The sequence below is a fragment of the Dipteris shenzhenensis genome, chromosome 22, assembly GCF_047967505.1.
Source record: "Dipteris shenzhenensis isolate YYH24624 ecotype China chromosome 22, Dip_SZ_1.0, whole genome shotgun sequence".
In the NCBI taxonomy this organism is placed as follows: domain Eukaryota; kingdom Viridiplantae; phylum Streptophyta; class Polypodiopsida; order Gleicheniales; family Dipteridaceae; genus Dipteris; species Dipteris shenzhenensis.
The window spans coordinates 38389933-38409966 of NC_141617.1; the positions used below are offsets into that span (position 1 = coordinate 38389933).

General features: G+C 43.1%; 1 protein-coding gene across 1 annotated transcript; it reads right to left on the reverse strand.

Annotated features, from left to right (window-relative positions):
* Positions 1 to 971: 971 nt before the first annotated feature.
* On the reverse strand, positions 972 to 1538 carry LOC147888081 (calcium/calmodulin-dependent protein kinase cmkA-like). Its single transcript, XM_087393288.1, has one exon. The coding sequence runs from the start codon at positions 1536 to 1538 to the stop codon at positions 972 to 974; it is 567 nt and encodes a 188-aa protein (XP_087249414.1).
* Between the last annotated feature and the right edge of the window lie 18496 nt (positions 1539 to 20034).

Genomic DNA, 20034 nt, shown 5'->3' on the forward strand with positions numbered 1-20034 from the left:
TGAATCTAAGGGTGGAGAACATTGCACGTGGCTTCATAGGACTCGAGAGTTATAGAAAATGGTATTTTGCTAGCCAAGTAAAAACGTAGCACATTATATAGGCGCAGCTAGTCTGAGTCCTTTGATTTGAAAATTCTACCCAAAAAGTAGCTTACAAATTTAATGCTTCCGACCACAAATTATCGCCGTGTATGGCTGCATGTAGCTGCTAGACGGTGGCATTTGCATGGAGAAAACAAACACAGACTTTGTTTCTTCTTAGACGCCTCTTTTTCTCGCTCCCTTGCAAAAAAAAAAGTACTATTCCCTGTCTTTTGCTTGTGTAAGCGTAGTCCTGGATAAAGATTGTAGTCACGTTTGCAATATAAACAAATATAGAACTGCAAGATTCAAGCAGCATGGTACCAGTGTAGAGCAGCAATGCCTTCCACCACTATTCATCACATCAGCTCAAAATTACCAACATGGTTGAGACACAAAGGCACCACTGTAGAGTAGCAATACCTTCCACCACTCACATCAGCCCAAAATTATCAACATGGTTGAGACACAAAAGCACCACTGTGGAGCAGCAATACTTTCCACCACTATTCATCGCATCAGCTCAAAATTACCAACATGGTTGAGACACAAAAGCACCACTATAGGGCAAGAATACCTTCCACCACTGTTCATCACTTGAAAATTACCAACATGGATGAGACACGAAAGGAGGCCAAATATTCCCACACTCCTGCAGCATAGCATATACTATCGCGCAGACTATGTAGGTGACTCCCAACAAAAGCGTCTAGTGTTCAATTGAGCTGCTCCTCAAACTTTTCAGAGAACAGATCCTCGTCCTCGTTCTCACTGTCACTCCCACGTAGTTCTTCCTTTATGTTCAGTAGTTTGGCTGGCGATGGTGTTTGAAGCTTCTCCTCGCAGTGCATTTCCCACTACATGTTGTGCTGTATTACCTTGAACTGCTCCTACATCTCCCTTGCTGTGGGCCGATTCTCAAGTTGATGATCCAATGCTTTCTGAAGAAGGGGACGTAACACTTTCCAAAAATAATAACTGTTATCTATGGGAAGCAGATTCAGAACTTTGTCATGCATCCTCTGCGCTGCAATATAAGCCCACCAATCTACAGCTTTCCAATTTGGTTGCATCAATTTTCTAAATTTTCTTCTTGAGCCTGGAGCTAAAACACAAGCTAATTCATAAGTGACAATACCCAAACGAAAAATATCTCCTTTACACCCCTCAGATTGCCCTCTCCTCTTCTCCGGAGAGGCATAGTAGAGACGCCCACTAGAGTCGATTGCCTTGGAATCTACCGTAAATACCCTTGAACAACCATAGTCTAGAAGATATAGCATTGGCTTCTCATCTGGCTCAACAACTAGCCCGATATTATCGGGCTTAAGATCCATGTGTTTCTCTAAAACTGTGCAGGTTTGCCAACGTTGCCCAAAGGCAGCACATCCACCCTGCGATGGTCTTTGTAGCAGCCCCACTTTCATTAATCTTGGTCCACCATGGGTAAACACCATGGTTAACTCTCTTTTAAAAATAAAAATTCATTTATTTTTATTTTTTAATTGAAATGATCAAGCGTACGGTTCAAGTATAAGATACAATCTATCGTTCTGCACATAAGAGGCCCTTAGCTTCAAAAGGTGATCTCCGTCGGGCAAAATTTCTGCCAACAAATATCTCTCCCTTTCTTCAGTCACATGCATTTCCTTACAAGCATACAGCACGGTTCCTTCTAAGACCCTGTACACCACTCCAAAAGAGCCTCTACGTACGGAGGGGTTCTTCGGATCTTTCAGAAAGGGCACCACATCCGTATCCTGCAATACCCTGTGCTGCTTGGGCATGAACGGCAAGGCCAATGAAAGACGTTGGTAATGGAGATAGCTGGTGCGGAACTCTGCTGTCAAAAAGGACAACTGCTCCCTAGTATAAGGGATGAGCTTGTCGTGAAGACCATGCCTAGCAAACTCCTCGATGTACACTCTTGGAAAACCGCAATCTGTCCGAGCAGCTTCAATGGGGTGCCATGTCCTAAGAAGCTGAGTTTGGACATAGTGACCCAAACTGGCTTCAAAGGAAACCGGTCTGTCATGGTCTGTCAAAGTCGACTTGAGGCAGGGCCATCTCAAGATCACGGAGCTGAGTTTCTCCATCTCAAACCCGAAGAGAATCTGCTAACGCCAAAGAAAATGGCACCGTCTCTCTTGCCAAAGAAAATGGCTTTCGAACGCCAAAGAACAGCAAGAAAAGTATTATAGTAACGCCAAAGAAAAGTATTATGGTAACGCCAAAGAAAAGCACGCAAAAAGGGGGAAAAAAAAAACAATCATCACTGAAAATACCGTGTCTAATAAGTTCTACCCCTTCACAAATATACCAACTTTGTGTGTTTTAAAAAATTAGAACGTTAATATATTGGCCTCTAAGAACAAAAGTTTCCATCAATTTAAGGATAAAAATACTAAGCACATGTGAGATAATTTTGAAGCTCAAAGATATTGGACATGCACAATGCAATTTTTCAGCCTTGATTCTTGCTACAAAAGCAGTCAATTGAGGAGATATCTTGCCATGTGACATTGGGTCCGCGAGAATGCCAACAGTGCCTTGCAAGAATAGCTTGAGCACCCATTTGCAAGACAATCGGTATGGCATCTCCTTAAGTGACTTGCTTCCAAAGGGTTAAGTGCCATTGAGAGGCCCAAACAAATCCTTGAACTTCGTTTCAATCTTGGCTACGCAAGCTGGCCAATATATGTTTATCCACAATGACTCGAGCTAAAAGCTTGTCATAGGAGAGATCCATTTGGGAGAGGGTAGACCCTTGATAGCACCTAGGATGAGCAAGTAGTCAATATGTGTTACCACAGCCTCACAGAGCGGTGTATATGAAAAGTCAAGAGAGCCCTGGTCATATTACAAAACCCGATCCGAACGTAGCATAGTGGCCCAAACCCTCCAAAAGTCCTTTTCATATGTTCATCAGAGATCTCTTATTGAGGGTTGGCCTTTTGAATCTCCAAAACTAGAATGCATATGGGATGCATTGTGGTAAGACCCTCTTCATATTTTGATTTATGTGAAGGCATATGGGATGCATGTGATCATGTACTTGAAGTCAACTTGCTTGAAGCTACTCATTTGGTAGCATACCTCATTAAGAGAGAAGGTATGAAGAAGAAGGATGTAAGAAAGATCAAAGGGCAAAGGAGTTACAAAAAGAGCTATACCAAGAACCTCTCCAATGACAATCTACCTCACACTATGGTAGCTTCGAAGAGAAGGAGGAAAAGGACAAGATATTTCATCAAGGGGGGGATGGTTCTCCATATCAAAATTTAGGTTCAACATACTAGGGTACTCTACCCTTGCTATATGCATAAAATGAATGAAATAAAGTGTTGTGTGTGTGGTCAATAAGGGTTCTCTACCTTGGGATGTCCCCCTCAAATGATTGTTAGTCTTATGTGTTACCTTGTTGGATCTAAGGGTATTCCCATGCATAGTCATTGTCTATCTCCCAATTGTAAACCCACAAACCAAAGTCAGAGTGAGATCATGTTGGGATGAGGATGCCCAAAATTTGAGTCTATTGCTAATGCAACTAAAGTGAGTACCAGGTTGTGGATCATGTGTGTTGCCACTAGAGGTGGGCAAGCCATGAAGTTCCCCATGGACTACTGCTAGGGTTGAGGTCATCAATTTGTGGGGGGGGAATGAAGGACAAATTGATGTAATGGGATCATATCTAGAGTCCGAAGGTCTAAGGTTGTGAGTGTGAACACATGGTGTGCCTAGATAGGTGTCAGTAGGTATGATCGAGGGAATCTAGGTGTGTGGTGTGTGATTGATAGAATCATGGAACTGATTGAGAGATTTGTGGATCTAGATGCTCTACTGAGCTCACATGTGATGTCACTATTGGATGTAACTGGAGCCTATATATTGGGCCTCTGTCTCTCATGAATAAACTCTTACTCTCTCTTTTGCTTCACTTGATAAATCTTTCTTGCTACTCCAACAGGCTTCCAGGATTTTAGAGTTTCATAAAACTCTCTAGTGCTGGTCAAGTAACTATGATGGGTTTTCTTTCTTTTTTTAATGATGTGTTTTGCATAGTAAAAAGAGCCGAGTTATATTAAAGGGGATCGTCACTCCCCAAAACAAAAGGCCATTATACAAAATTTGGCTAAGTCTCGGGGCTAACTACCCATAGCCTACACTGTAGAAACAGTAACCAAACCACTACAAAAAACTACATAAGTCCAGTAAAATACCTCATAGCAGAGAGTCTGTTAGCATAAGCATAATCCCTTGATCTAGCAGATTTGCTCTCACAACCTTGCGAATCAAAAAGGTTCTAAGCCCTATTTGCACATTGGACTTGGACATCAATGAGTTCCTGCATGACTAAATGGCCATCGCGACCCTAGCTCGAATACAAGGCTAGACACATGCTAACGTGGATGGTAACCTAGCCACATCTCCCAATAAGGCCAGCCTCCAATTGGACCTCAGCACAAACGAGTGCATCAAATCGGCATCTCGAACTGCCCCTTCAACAGCCCTCCAAACTTACTTGACAACCAAGAAGTCCCAAAAAATATGCTTCACATGTTCAACAGCATGACCCAGTGCACAAAGCGAGCTTACTTGAAACCACCTTGAGAGATGACTCCAAACAAGCAACCACATATGTAGAAGCTTCCATAAAAGGAACCTGAATTTGCCAGGTAGCTACTTTCGCCAAATCTCTTGAGCCCTTTCCCTCCACTAGCTCGAGCCCCGCTGTAGAATCCATTTGGCATTCATATCATCTGAAGGACCTCTCATCTTAATTCTCTGTAAACCACCTTAGCAAAGACTTTATCCAAATTTGTCTTATCTGCAGTCCATTGGCTCATTCTCTAATGGGCAGCGGGAATCGAGTTTGTAGGCCAAGATTGGGGGATTCTTGCCACAATTATGGAAAGGAATGTGGCATTTGCATCTAACAAGTGGAATTCTTGCTTAACTTGCACTAGAGGCTTCCCAAAAGGCAACTCTGAAATCCCAAATCTGCACCCAATATCAAAGCCCTTTCCTATGCAGAGATCTGGCATGGGATAAATCAAGCAGCACCAGAGGCCCCCCATCAACTGAAACAGCTCTCCCCCACCATATATGCTCGAGTAAACTAGAGTCCCCTCTCAACCTGGATTTCCCTTTTCAATGTAGAAGCCCCACACAATTCATTCACTAACACAGAGACTACATCCGACCCATTGACTTTCAGTGGAAACCACGACACTATTTTGTCATAATAGTTCTGGTCCCTCCACTGGCCGACCTATCTCCCACCACTCTTATCTACAAATTTTTGCACCACCGTAGTCCAAGGATCTAAGCGTCCAAAAAACTTAGGCAGCCATTTCATTAGCAAGGATACATTTCTTAAGCCCACATCCAGTAAAAACAAGCCTTCCCTGTAATTTCAGAACCTTAAGTGGTTCCCGTGGAACATAATTTCGGAACCTTAAGTGGTTCCCATGGAAGATAATGTACCCTGCGAGCCCGCCGACCTTCCTTCGCCCAGAAGAAAGACCTAAGTAGCTTCTCAATTTCTTGCCAATGACCCTCTCTAAAAAAACATATAGAATCCAGATACGTGGTCAAAGCAGTTAAGATATGATTCAAAATTACAACCCTTGCATTCCAAGACAAGTCCCCAACCCATGCCAATATTAGAATTTCTAGCACAAACAATCCTTGAACCAATTAAATATTTGTATGAGGGTCAGAGACCCAAACCCAAAGGAGACCCCAAGTACTGGATTTTGTTTCCCCTCTCGGGGCCCATTTCACATGAAGGGCTACAGCCTAGTCTGGCATGGTATCCAAAGACGTGCTGATAACAAAGGTTTTGCTCAAACTACAAAGAGACCCAGAGGCATTGCAAAACAACTATAAGATTTAGAATAGCTATTCAATATTCTCTTTGGATTCGAGAGAAAGGAAACTAAATCGTCTACGAACATCTAAGAATAGAAGGCTTTCCCCAATGGTAGGCATACTCCCCTGAAACGACCAAGAGCCATCCCATTTTTTAGCAATCCAATCAAAGGAACTGTACATAGGGCAAATAAAAGGGGGCACCCTGGTCTTACTGAACTTTGCAAGCTAAACCTACCCCCAACCCCATCTTTCAAACATAGAATGGTAGTAGCATTTCCAAAAATGGTGGACACCATCTTACCCACATAGGTCCAAACCCAAGGTGATCCAGGACAGAGCTCTAATGAACTCCCACGACACCTGATCATATGCCTTGTCGAAATCAAAGCCAAACAATATGCACTTCTACCTTGAAGAACAAGCATAATCCAGCACAATAGAAACATTTAAAATATTCTCTAGCATATTCCAACCCTTAATGAGCCCATTTGCCCACGGTCTACATGGATATCCCTTGAATAATGAGTGCAATATACGATCTTATAAGAGATATTTAGCATGGTTGTCGGCCTCCAATCCCCCACTCTCAACCTATCCTGCCTTTTGGGGAAGAGCTTTACCAAACTACTAGCATTGACACTTTGTCAATGAACCACATTCTGTAGCAGCATTAGCCACTCTAGTAAAATCAAACTTTAATAGATTCCAAAAGTGCAGAAAGAATTCAACAGTAAAGCCATTAGGGCCGGGGGAGAGGTCCTTCTTCATCAATTTGAGGGCATCCCAAAGCTTAGACATTGAGAAATGCAGAGACAACTTGACCCTGTCTTCTGTAGTAATTTTGGCTTTCACTATGGAAAGAACTTGATTGAGGCTTTCATTCCATCCCACATCCACAAGGTGAGGCTTATTGACCACAACAGCTAGCTCACTTTTAACAATTTCCGCAATCTTCCAAAAGGCCATAACCAAATTTCCATTCTGATCTTACACTCTATCAAGTGTCTCCCGCATATGTTTATGTTTCAGAGCTTTGAAGAAGGTCTGAGAAGGAGAGTCTCCCACCTTTAACCACAATTGCCTGCTGTAAAAGCTGTTTGCCCACGTCCTCTGACAAAAAAATTGACTAACACACAATAACCTAATTGTCGAAGCGCATACCATAACACATTATCCTCCCCACACTTGCATTCTTGCAGTAGCATGACGTCCGTGACTTTAACTTGCAGATCAATGCCAAACACCTCTTCTACTTACTAACTCCACAACACCCATGAAGATTCCAAGAGTAGGTATTGTCCCACTAAAATATTAATGTAAGGTCCCATGGCCATCGTTGTGTCTACAAAAATGTCACCCTACGAACATTTCTCCTTGTAAAATGGTATTCCTATAAAAATATTCCTCCCTCTCTTGATTCCAATTCCCTCTTGTCTCAAACTTTCCTCACCCCGCCCCCTATCTCCATTCCACTACCCTCTCAATTTCCCTTCCCTATTAGCCTTCTCTCCCTCCACCTTCCTCTTGACATTTTCTAGTCCCCTCTCCCCTCTATTAATTCCAACCCCTCTCTCCATTTTTGTCTTTGTGGTCACTATCCAAAGGGGAGGGAGAGAGAGAAAGGGAGAGGCAAGTAGCAAGAGAGAGGGGGTGAGGCTTAACATAGGGATGGGAGGGGGAGGAGAGGTATACAAGGAGGAGAGAGAGGGGGGCGTTTGCCTTAGAGACTTGGTGTTGCAAAATCACAACAAGGGTTGCAATAGTTACAAGAAACAACACCAAGACTTTTGATAAAACGCTCATGTGTCCTTTTAATAGTTTCCAAAAGCAAGGCAATTTTGAAATATGTTAGAAGCCAAGTTTTCCTATATGCCCCATAGCATTGTCCTTGATATAATAATAATTAAGAAAAAGTAGCATCAACTCAAATATTTGGCTCTACAAATCATGCTCTTTTTGTACAATGGCATCGACTTCAACATGATAGAATGGTCCAAAATGGACCGTGTTAACTCTAATTGTGTTGAGCAATGAATATAGCTCTCATCGATTCACAGTCAAGGTGGTTATTTCTCTTAGCAATCTTTTATTTTTACTACTCCTAGCAATTTTGAGTAGTGAAGTGGTTTGGTCATCTAAACCTTAGTTCTTTGAAGGAGATGCATAAAAGTGGAATGATTGCAGACCTACCAGAAATTTCAGATCTGCCCGATGTATGTGAAGCTTGCATGATGGGCAAGTAGCATCGGCATCCCTTTCCTAAAGAGGCCAGCAGGGCAAAGGCTCCTCTAGAGCTCGTTCACACGGACCTCTGTGGAAAGATGGAGACGGAAGCTTTGGGTGGTTCCTACTACTTTATGATGCTGATCGATGACTACAGTAGAAGGATATGGATATACTTCCTAAAGACTAAAGACGAGGCTTTTAGTAGGTTCAAGGAATGGCATGTAATGGTCGAGAAAGAAACGGGAAGGAAGGTGAAGAAGTTGAGATCAGACAGAGGTGGAGAGTTCACATCAACTGAATTCGAAAGTTACTACAAAAGTCACGGAATCAAGAGGCAGAAACCCCCGCCACATACATCACAGCAAAATGGAGTAGCAGAACGCAAGATGCATGTCATCTGCAAAATGTGCGGGAGTATGATGAAAGGGAAAGATTTGCCAAAGACTTTCTGGGCTGAAGCATGTAACACTACAGTTTACATCTTGAATCATAGCTACACGAAGGCTGTGAATGGGATGACTCCACTGCAAGCCTTTTCTGGTAAGAAATCTTCAGCTGCACATTTTAGAGTTTTTGGATGTGACTGTTTTGTGACGTCCCTGATGCTACCAGGACCAAATGGGAACCGAAGAGCTGGAAGTGTATTTTCTTAGGCTATAGTGAAGAGGCGAAGGGTTACCGTCTCTATAACCCTGTTACCAAGAAGGTAATTGTAAGTTGCGATGTGGTCTTCTCAGAACATCCGCATCAATTGGAGGAGGATGCTTCCTTCCCAGATAACCAGGACCAGGATATCCATCCAGTACTGCCACCAATAGCAGACCGAACTCCCCCAATGGTGCTTGGGAGGATTCAAGACAAAGAAGATGAAGAAGAGCCTACAAAACCACAACGGCAACATCCATTCTTGAAGTGGGTAAAGCAGCATTTGGACAGCAGAGAACCTCCAGCCATTGAGGAGGAACCATCCGAACACTGCCGGTCCAAGAGATTAGAGGAGCAAAGAAGGGCGCAAGAACACTTGGTCAACTATGCTTTGATGACAGAAGTGATCCGTGCTGATGAACCCAAGTGTCTTGAAGAGGCACATGGCGATGATAGGTGGATGGAGGCTATGCAGTCGGAGTATGGCTCCATAATGAAGAACAACACTTGGGACCTTGTGGATCGACCACCAAAACGCAAGGTAATCGGAACCAAGTGGGTGTACAAGTCCAACGGCACGTTGGATAAGTACAAGGCTCGACTCGTGGCAAAAGGGTTTGCACAGGTACATGGTTTTGATTATCAAGATACTTTTGCTCCCATAGCTCGACTAACCACAATTCGCAGTGTTTTGGCTTTAGCTGCCCAGGGAAGTTGGCTCGTGTTTCAGATGGATGTGAAATCCGCCTTTCTGAATGGAGATCTCAAGGAGGAGGTATACGTGGAACAACCACCAGGTTTTGAGATCCCTGGTTTAGAAGGTAAAGTCTGCAAACTGAAGAAGGCACTTTACGGGCTGAAACAGGCACCACGAGCATGGTACCAGTGAATTGATGCCTACTTTCTGCAAAACGGGTTCAGGAGGAGCCCATCTGATGCAAATTTGTATATCTTCAGAGAAGGAGGCAGGTGTATGATCATGGTCCTTTATGTGGATGACCTTGTCATAACAAGGAACCATGAAGAGAAGATCTCGCAGACGAAGCATTTGCTAGGAAGAGAGTTTGAAATGACAGACCTCGGACTGATGCATTTTTGTTTGGGGATTGAAGTTTGGCAGGAGCCGAAACAGATCTTCATTTCACAGCTGAAGTATGCTGGAGAGATACAAAAGGCATTTGGCATGGCTGAGTGCAAGACAGTTGGTACCCCTATGGAGGTTGATGCAAAGCTCTCAAATGAGGATTCATCACCACTGGTGGACGAAGCGAAGTATAGAAGGCTTGTCGGCAGCTTGATTTACCTGTGCAACACATGGCCAGACATCAGTTTTGCGATTGGTGTACTAAGCAGGTTTTCTAATAATCCTCGGGAGAACCATTGGAGGGCAGGGATGCGGGTGCTAAAATACATCAAAGGCACACTTGATTATGGCATCACCTATACCAAGGGCAACATTTTGACCAGATTCTGTGACTCGGATTGGGCAGGAGACATGGACAACAGGAGATCAGTGACAGGGTACTGTTTCTCACTTGCATTTGGAGTTGTGTCATGGGTCAGCAAGAAGCAACCCACAGTTGCTCTTTCTTCTACCGAGGCCGAGTACAAATCTGCATTCTTTGCTTCTTGCGAGGTAGTGTGGTTGAGGAGGATTTTGGGAGACATGGGTGTAGTGCAGAACAAGCCTACGTAGTTATCATGTGACAATCAGAGCTGCATGGCGATTGCAAAGAACCCGGTGTTCCATGCTCGGACAAAACACATTGAGATTCAATATCACTTCGTACGCGAGCTCATCATGGATGAAGAGGTCGACTTGGTGTACTATCTGACTACAGGGAATGTGAAGATAGTGGGAGAGAGGAAAGGAGTCTCACTTGCGGCTTTCTCACATACACAATGGGGGAAATACACACAAAGGTGGAGGCTAAAAACAATTTTCCTCTTCTTAGTTGTGAAAGCCAAAAGAACTCTAGTACAAAGAAATAGAAGAACCCTATATGTGGGTCTCAAACCAAACTCAACTAACTAAGGTGGCATACTAACTGAGCCATGATCTAGAGTACATAAGGATAGCTGTCATCCAGCTATTATTCATGGGCGGTGTATCTGTAGCTAACAAGTCGGTGACATAAATGCACAACAGTCACCCTGGCATATCACGAGTGGAGCTCGATATCTCAACACTCCCCCTCGAGCTCAATCCCAATTCCTGCACACCAAGCAGGTCTCTGAACTTGCGCAGCTTCTCTGCGCCCAATGCCTTCGTGAATATGTCAGCTACCTGATCCTCTGTGCTGACATAAACTAGATCAATAAGACCTAGTAAAACCTTCTCCCGCACATAGTGATAATGCACCTCAATGTGCTTTGTTCTAGCATGATAGACTAGGTTATTTGCCAAGTGTATACTACTCATGTTGTCACAATAAATGACAACTGGCCCATCTGTAGACTGATGCATATCATAAAGTAGCTTATGCAACCAAGCTACCTCACATGCAACCATTGCTGCACCCCTGTACTCAGCCTCTGTGCTTGACAAGGCAACTGTAGGCTATTTCTTGCTGCTCGAAGTGACTGCAGCACTCCCAAAAGAGAACACATATCCACTGGTAGATCGTCTATCAGAAAAACTACCAGCCCAATCAGCATCAGTGTATCCATGCAATTGTATCTGAACCCCAATCTCATAAAATAGTCCATACTGCAATGTGGACTTCACATACCTGAGTATGTGTCTAGCCGCATCCAAATGCGATTTCCTTGGAGCCTGCATAAACTGACTTACCAATCCAACAGCATAGCTCAAATCTGGCCTGGTAATAGTCATATAAATCAAACTTCCTACTATGCATCTGTACATAGTAGGGTCTTCCAGAAGCTGACCTGCATCTGTGCTCAGCTTCACATTCTGCTCCAAAGGAACTGAAATAGGCTTACAGCCTGTCATCCCATATTTGGACAGCATGTCCAATCCATACTGCCTCTACAAGAGCCGTATCCCACTTGGTGATCTAATCACCTCAATGCCCAAGAAATGACACAGCTCTCCCAAATCCTTCATCTCAAACTTCTGCTTCAATTGCATTTTCACATGAAGGATATCTTCATCACTATCACTTGTGATGATCAAATCATCAACATAAATGACAAGCAGCATAATACCTTTCTCTCTTTTTCTCACATAAAGTGAGAAATCTACCTTGGAAATCTGAAAGCCAATAGTGACAAGATACTGTCCTATCTTGTCAGACCATGCTCTAGGTGCTTGCTTCAAGCCATACAAGGCTTTCTTCAACCTGCAAACAAACTCAGGATTAACAGCATGAACATAACTTGGTGGCTGCTCCATAAAGACCTCTTCTTGCAAATCACCATGCAAGAAGGCATTCTTTACATCCATCTGATGTAAAGACCATCCCTTTGATGCAGCCATAGCAATGACTGCTCTTACGGTTGCCATCCTTGCAACCGGACTGAATGTTTCTTCATAATCAATGCCATATGTCTGTGCATACCCCTTGACAACTAATCTTCAAGCCATACAAGGATTTCTTCAACTTGCAAACAAACTCAGGATGAACAGCATGAACATAACTTGGTGGCTGCTCCATAAAGACCTCTTCTTGCAAATCACCATGCAAGAAGGCATTCTTTACGTCCATTTGATGTAAAGACCATCCCTTTGATGCAGCCATAGCAATGACTGCTCTTACGGTTGCCATCCTTACAACCGGACTGAATGTTTCTTCATAATCAATGCCATATGTCTGTGCATACCCCTTGACAACTAATCTTCAAGCCATACAAGGCTTTCTTCAACCTGCAAACAAACTCAGGATGAACAGCATGAACATAACTTGGTGGCTGCTCCATAAAGACCTCTTCTTGCAAATCACCATGCAAGAAGGCATTCTTTACATCCATCTGATGTAAAGACCATCCCTTTGATGCAGCCATAGCAATGACTGCTCTTACGGTTGCCATCCTTGCAACTGGACTGAATGTTTCTTCATAATCAATGCCATATGTCTGTGCATACCCCTTGACAACTAATCTTGCCTTGTATCTGTTCACAGACCCATCTGCATTGTGGTTCACCTTATAAACCCACTTACAGCCAATTGCATTCTTGTCTTTAGGCAAAGGCACCAATTCCCATGTAGCATTTGCTTCCAAGGCATCCATTTCTTCATCCATGGATTTCTCCCATTTTTCTTTTCCCATGGCTTGCTCAAAAGAAGTGGGTTCTGGTTCCTATATCACTTTGACCATATAGGCATAGTGAATGGCTGTAAATCCATCATATGTCAGCCTATCCACAGGATACCTAGCTCTGGTAGACTTGCACAAAATAGACTCACTTCCAGGTGCTCTCAAAATATCCCTGGTCTTCCTTACTCCAGGTGTAACAATAGAAGGAATACCCAACTCATCATCAATGCTCTGCTCTGAGCCATTGGATTCACCATCCACATAAGAGTGACCTGCATTCACATCAAACATGGGATGATATACCTTCTCTTTTCCTTTTCGTGATACCTGCATATCACTATCTGCATTGCTTTGAGGAGATTCTCCTGATCTCAATCTACCTGTCCATGGCAAAGTATGTGAACCATTGCTAGAGGACACTGTAGGTCCACTAATATTTTGTGATGACTGCTATGAATTCTGTGCAGCATTACCATTTTGTGCATCTACATCATCAATCACATTTACTGGTTTATACCAGCTGCTCATCTCATCAAAAACAACATCTCTGTGTGGGGGTTAAAGGTCACTATGCCTTTACCTCGGTTATGTACAATACTCAAACACATATATAAATGAATGAAAAAGAAGATTAGGGTGGTTCTGCACCCACCAAAACTTGTGTTTCTCTCTCTCCCTCTTCCGTTCTTGCTTCCATTGAGAGCACTCTCAACTAGTATCAGAGCCCAGGTGATCTAGCTGAGCGTGCGTGAATACCTGGAAGCTCAGCAGCTCTGTGGAAGGAAGAAGAAGCTCTGTGGGAAGCTTTGTGGGTGACTTTACTTGCATCCGAGTGTGTAGAGACCTTGGAGGAACCTTTGGAAAAGTCACTTTGGTTTTGCGAAGTGGTTTTGAGAGCCTGTTAAGAGTTTTCAAAGAAAAAGTCGTTTTTTGAGCTTTTCCCTATTTTGTTCGATGACAGAGACTCCGTATTGACTTGTAGAGGCAACTATTACTTGCTTTTGGTGTCCACTTCACTTCAGGAGCTTGGAAACACCTTCATTCTTGAATCTGGGATCATTCAATTGGATTTCTGACTCATTGTGTCAGTTTCTACGTTTTTTGCTCGGGTGTTGAAACTCAAGTTTGGAGCAACCATTTACAGATCTGTCAGTTCCGGTGGACTCAGGAGGTCCTAAAACTTCTATGTTGCTCATTATTCACACTCCGGTGGAGTTTACAAATAGCTCTGTTTCCAAAAACGTTTTTCAGTCCGTGAGTTAGACCTAGTGAGATTGAGACCACGGTTTCCAAAACCGTCTGTCCCATTGCATTTCGGACGCCCAAAAACCCCTACCTGTCAGTTCTTCGGTGGAGGATTTTTAGAGTTATAGATTTCTGTGTATTCGATTTCATCTCTCTGTTATGCATTTTTCATTCTAAGGTTTTGAAACCTTAGATTTATGCCACATGGCAGTGGATAAGTGTCGACTCCCATTTCTCACTCATCGGTTGGGATTTTGGAATTCTGGCAGAAGAGAGATATTTGCAGATTTTCTTGCTGAGTCCGATTATACAATGGCGCCCATGTTTTGAGGCATCTCAGGTTCTATTTTCAGTAGCAGTCATTACCGTGGGACTATGATTTCTTGAGCATACCTTATGCAGATCACTCTGGTTGCAGTTTGAGCAGTGTGCGCTCATTCGTGGTATGCATTAGGTTGCAGTGGATGATTTATAGGCCATTTAGATGCATTACGGTCCTTATTGGATGCGTTGATAGGCCCAAATTACCTTGTGGGATGCTATTTTTTATGGATGCTTTGCACATGGATGCTATTTTATGCTGAGGGACAGCTTTGACACATTGCAGGTGATGCACTGATAGTGCTATGCTCTCTTCGATGAGATATTATTGATGCATATGCCAGTGGACGGTGTTTATGCTTGAGTCATTTGGCACTTATTGGCATTTTCTTTTGGGCCAAATTTGCTCATATGGATGCATAGTATATGCACATGAGTCAGATGCATCTTTTGATGCTTTGAGCTTTGAGTTTTGGTAATATTTCACTCTATTGTGGCATACACATTTGGGTGCACCTGGTATTTGGTGTGATTCTCTCTTGCAAGCACTAGCATTTGGGATTTTGTTTCATTTGCATCATGGCATCCTCTTCCATGTCTGAAAAGGAGTTTTTCAGCATTAAAAAGTTTGATGGGACAAACTTTTCTTTGTGGAAAGAACAAATAAGGGATGTGCTTATTCAAAAGAAGTAGATTAAACCCTTGGTAGGGATTGAAGCTAAGCCTGCAAATATGTCTGAGGATGATTGGAATGAGTTGGATGCATTAGCAAAGTCTACTATTAGACTTCATCTTGCAGAGTCAGTTTATTTCACAGTAGTAAATGAACAGACTACAGAAGATTTGTGGAAGAAACTGTGTGCCACTTATGAGAAGGAAACTGCCACTAATAAAGTTCACCTCATGAAGAAGTTGTTTGAGCTACAGATGAAGGAAGGGGTCTCCATTGCTTCTCACTTGAATGAATTCAATATTATTTTCAGCCAGCTTCAGGTTCAAAAGATGAATTTTGATGTGGAGACTAAGGCAATATTTCTCTTATGTTCATTGCCATCCTCATGGGATACCTTCCGTACAGCTATCAGTAACTTTGCACCTGGTGTACTGAAATTTGATGATGTTGTGGGTAGCTTGTTGGCCGAGGAGATTAGACGGAAGTCTATGGACGGCAACAAGTAGGATGCAACCTTAAATGTGCAAAGGGGCAAGATCACAGTTCAGGGGCAAGTCCCAAGAAAGAGGAAAGTCTCGTAGCAAATCCAGGGCACGGAACATTGAGTGTTACCATTGTGGCAAGAAGGGCCATATGAAAAAGGATTGCTATAATCTGAAAAGAGAGCAAAAGGATAAGAAAAAGAATGCAAATTGGGGTGCAAATCAAAAGGAAGAGAGTCCAAGGGAGGACAAAGGAAAAGTGAAGATCGAGGAGATCAATGCAGTCGCACATGATAGTGACAATGAAGTTCTCTTCATGTCTAGTTTATCTGCAGAGTTGCTTACCACTTCAGATGATGCATATTCCCAGGGTTGGATTTTGGATTTCGGTGCTTCATTCCATGTTACTCCCCATAGGAAATGGTTCTCCACTTATGACAGTGGAAAGACAGGTTGTGTGCATCTTGGAAATGACTATGCATGTGACATAGTGGGAGTAGGTGACATAAAGTTTTCTTTTGCAAATGGGTCTGCATTTATTTTGAAACATGTGAGACATGTGCCTAAGTTGACCAAGAGTCTTATTTCAGTGGGTCAGCTAGATGATGCTGGTTTTCACACCACTTTTGGCTTTTAGAGTTGGAAAATTCAGAAGGGCTCTATGCTTTTGGCCAGGGGTGCCAAGTGTGGGACTTTGTATCCCTTACATGTATCAGGGGTATTTGATCATGTTGTTGCAATAACCGAGCAGCCAAGCACTTCTTTGTGGCATTGCAGGTTGGGGCACATGAGCCAGAATGGAATGAAACTACTCTTATGCCATTTGGGTTATGTACCGCATTTGAGTTTCTCTGATTTTGAATTTTGTGAGCACTGTCTCTATGGGAAGCAAAATAAATCAGCCCATAAAAGAAGGGGAAAGAAAGAGTTTGAAAAGCTTGATTTGGTGCATTCAGACGTATGTGGTCCCATGCCTACACAGTCATTAGGTGGAGCTGAATACTATGTGACATTCATTGATGATGCAACTAGGAAAGTGCGGGCTTATGCTATAGCTCGGAAGAGTGATGTGTTCCAGGTATTTCAGAAATGGCTGGCCTTGGTTGAGAATCAGTCAGGTAGAACGCTTAAATGCCTATGGACTAACAATGGTGGAGAGTATCTCTCTCATGACTTTCAGCATTTCTATGATACACATGGGATTAAGAGGGAGCTCACATCCCCTTGTACTCCAGAGCAAAATCCAATTGCAGAAAAGATGAATTGTACCATTCAAGAAAGGTTGCAATGCATGCTTTCCAATGCAAGTCTTTCTGGTGGTTTTTGGGCTGAGGCCATGAAGACTGCAGTGCATGTGATCAATAGATCACCTACTAAGAGTTTGGATGGTGGTATTCCTGAAGAGGCATGGAGTGGCAAGAAGCCCTCTTACTCTCACTTGCATATATTTGGGTGTGAGGCATATGCACATGTGCCAAAAGAGCTTCGAAAGAAGCTAGATCCTAAGTCTAGGAAATGCATCTTTCTGGGTTATGGTGAAAGTGGAGAGATGGGCTATTGTCTCTGGGATCCAAAAGCAAAGAAGATCATACGCAGCCATGATGTGGTCTTCAATGAGAAGAAGATGCATAAGGCACCCATGAGGGATGTGGAAATGAGGAGAATTACTTTCCAAGATGTGAATCCACCTGCATATGTTGATAGACAGCAAGCTATCCATGCACCAAATGTGCAAGAAATGGTACCACCAAGTACTCCCACAGGTATACAATCAAGGGTAGATGATGGATCATCTATTGGTGGAAATGATGAGCCAAATGTGGCTGATATGCAAGTGGGACAGAAAGCTGAAATGCCCTTGAGAAGATCATCTAGAGTGTCTAGACCGCCTGATAAGTTTGTTCCAGGGGTAGACTATGTGATGCTTACTGATTGCGGGGAGCCTTCTTGCTACAGAGAGGCTATGATGCAAGAGGATCAATGCAAGTGGGAGTATGCTATGCAATCAGAGATGAGTTCACTTATGAAGAATAAGACTTGGGACTTGGTTTCTTTGCCACATGGAAAGAAAGCATTGCCATGTAAATGGGTCTACAAAATGAAGGTCACAGGTGATGATGTGCCTAGGTACAAGGCTCGTTTGGTTGCTAAAGGGTTCAAGCAAGAGAAGGGTGTGGACTTTGATGAGATATTCTCTCCGGTTGTGAAGATGACCACACTTAGATGCATGCTTGGACTAGTGGCAGTAGAGGATATGGAGCTTATGCAAATGGATGTCAAGACAGCTTTCTTGCATGGGGACTTGCATGAGGAAATTTACATGGTGCAGCTGGAAGGCTTTGAAGAAAAGGGCAAAGAGCATTTAGTTTGCAAGCTGAAGAAGAGTCTCTATGGTCTTAAGCAAGCGCCTAGAGAATGGTATCAAAAGTTTGATGCTTTCATTCGGTCCCAGGGTTTTAGAAGGAGTGAAATTGATCATTGCCTCTACACTAAAAGGGCTAAGGATAATAGCTTGATAATCTTGGCACTATATGTGGATGATATGCTATTGGCTAGCAAGAATACTTATGAGCTAGATGCATTAAAGGCCAAGTTGCATGAGGCCTTTGATATGAAGGATTTGGGACTTGCAGGTCATATTCTTGGTATGCGCATCACGCGTGATCGGAGTAGGAAACTCCTTTGGCTTTCACAAAAAGAGAATGTTACAAAAGTATTGCAGCGTTTCAATATGGAGGGGGGGAAGGCAGTGAGTACTCCATTGCCTCCATATGTGAAACTGAGTCATACAAATAGTCCTAAATCAGATGAGGAGAGGGCCATGATGGCCAAGGTTCCTTATGCATCAGCGGTTGGGAGTCTTATGTATGCTATGATAGCTACTAGACCAGACATTGCATTTGCAGTGGGAGTTGTTAGCCGGTATATGGCTAATCCAGGAAAGAGGCATTAGGAGGCAGTTAAGTGCATCATGAGGTACATGAAGGGTACCAAGGAGATGTGCATCTGCTTTGGTAGAGGAGACATGCGTGTACTTGGGTGCATAGATTCATACTATACAGGGCATGTGGATAGTAGGAGATCCACTTTTGGTTATGTGTTCACCTTTGCAGGATGTCTCGCGCACAGAAGTGCATTGCTTTGTCTACCACAGAGGCTGAGTATGTTGCAGCCATAGAGGGTTGCAAGGAAGCTATATGGCTTGATCGGCTAGTGGGAGATTTGGGGATTCATACAGGTGTACTGACATTGCATAGTGATTCCATGAGTGCTATTCAGCTAGCACAAAATCCAGTCTTTCATGCAAAGACCAAACACATTGAGGTCACGTACCATTTCATCAGGGAGGTACTTGAGGACAAGCGCATAGAGCTTGTCAAGGTTCATATAGATGATAATCCTATAGATATGCTGACGAAGAGTCTACCTAGTCAGCGGTTTGAGTATTGTCATGTATTGATGGGCATTGGATAGTATGCTCACTGGTTGTTCTCCCTTAAAGGCACATTGTCCTTTAAGTGGGAGGTTGTGGGGGTTAAAGGCCACTGTGCCTTTACCCCGGTTATGTACAATACTCAAACACATATATAAATGAATGAAAAAGAAGATTAGGGTGGTTCTGCACCCACCAAAACTTGTGTTTCTCTCTCTCCCTCTTCCATTCTTGCTTCTGTTGAGAGCACTCTCACTCTGCTCACTATAAACTTACAAGTAGAAGGGTTATAGCATCTATACCATTTCTGCTACAGAGAATAACCAATAAAGATGCACTTCTCAGCTTTTGGATCCAACTTGGACCTCAACTCATCTAGCACATGAACATAGGCAATGCAACCAAAAATTTTCAAATGAGAAATATCTGGTTTCCTACCAGTATACATCTCCTCTGGCGTCATGCCATGTATTGCTGCAGTGGGAGTCCTGTCCATTATGTAAACTGCTGTAGCAACTGCTTCAGCCCAATAATAATCTGGTGGGTCTTTTTCATTTAGCATGGCCTGAGATACCTCTCCAATATGCCTGTTTTTCCTTTCTGCAAGTCCATTTTGCTGTGGGGTATGACTGCATGAGTATTGCTGCTTTATGCCATGCTCCTGCAGGAACCTTGCAAACTCATTTGAGAGGTACTCTCCCCCTCCATCTGACCTTAGGCATTTTATTTGCAGGCCTGTTTCTTTTTCAACCATAGCTTTAAAAGCTTTGAAATGCCCAAACACTTCACTTTTCTTTTTCATAAAATACTTTTCTGCTGTAGTCATCAAT

Coding starts and splice junctions, on each gene's coding strand:
- LOC147888081 (XM_087393288.1), bottom strand. CDS start 1,538: ATGGTGTTTACCCATGGTGGACCAAGATTAATGAAAGTGGGGCTGCTA.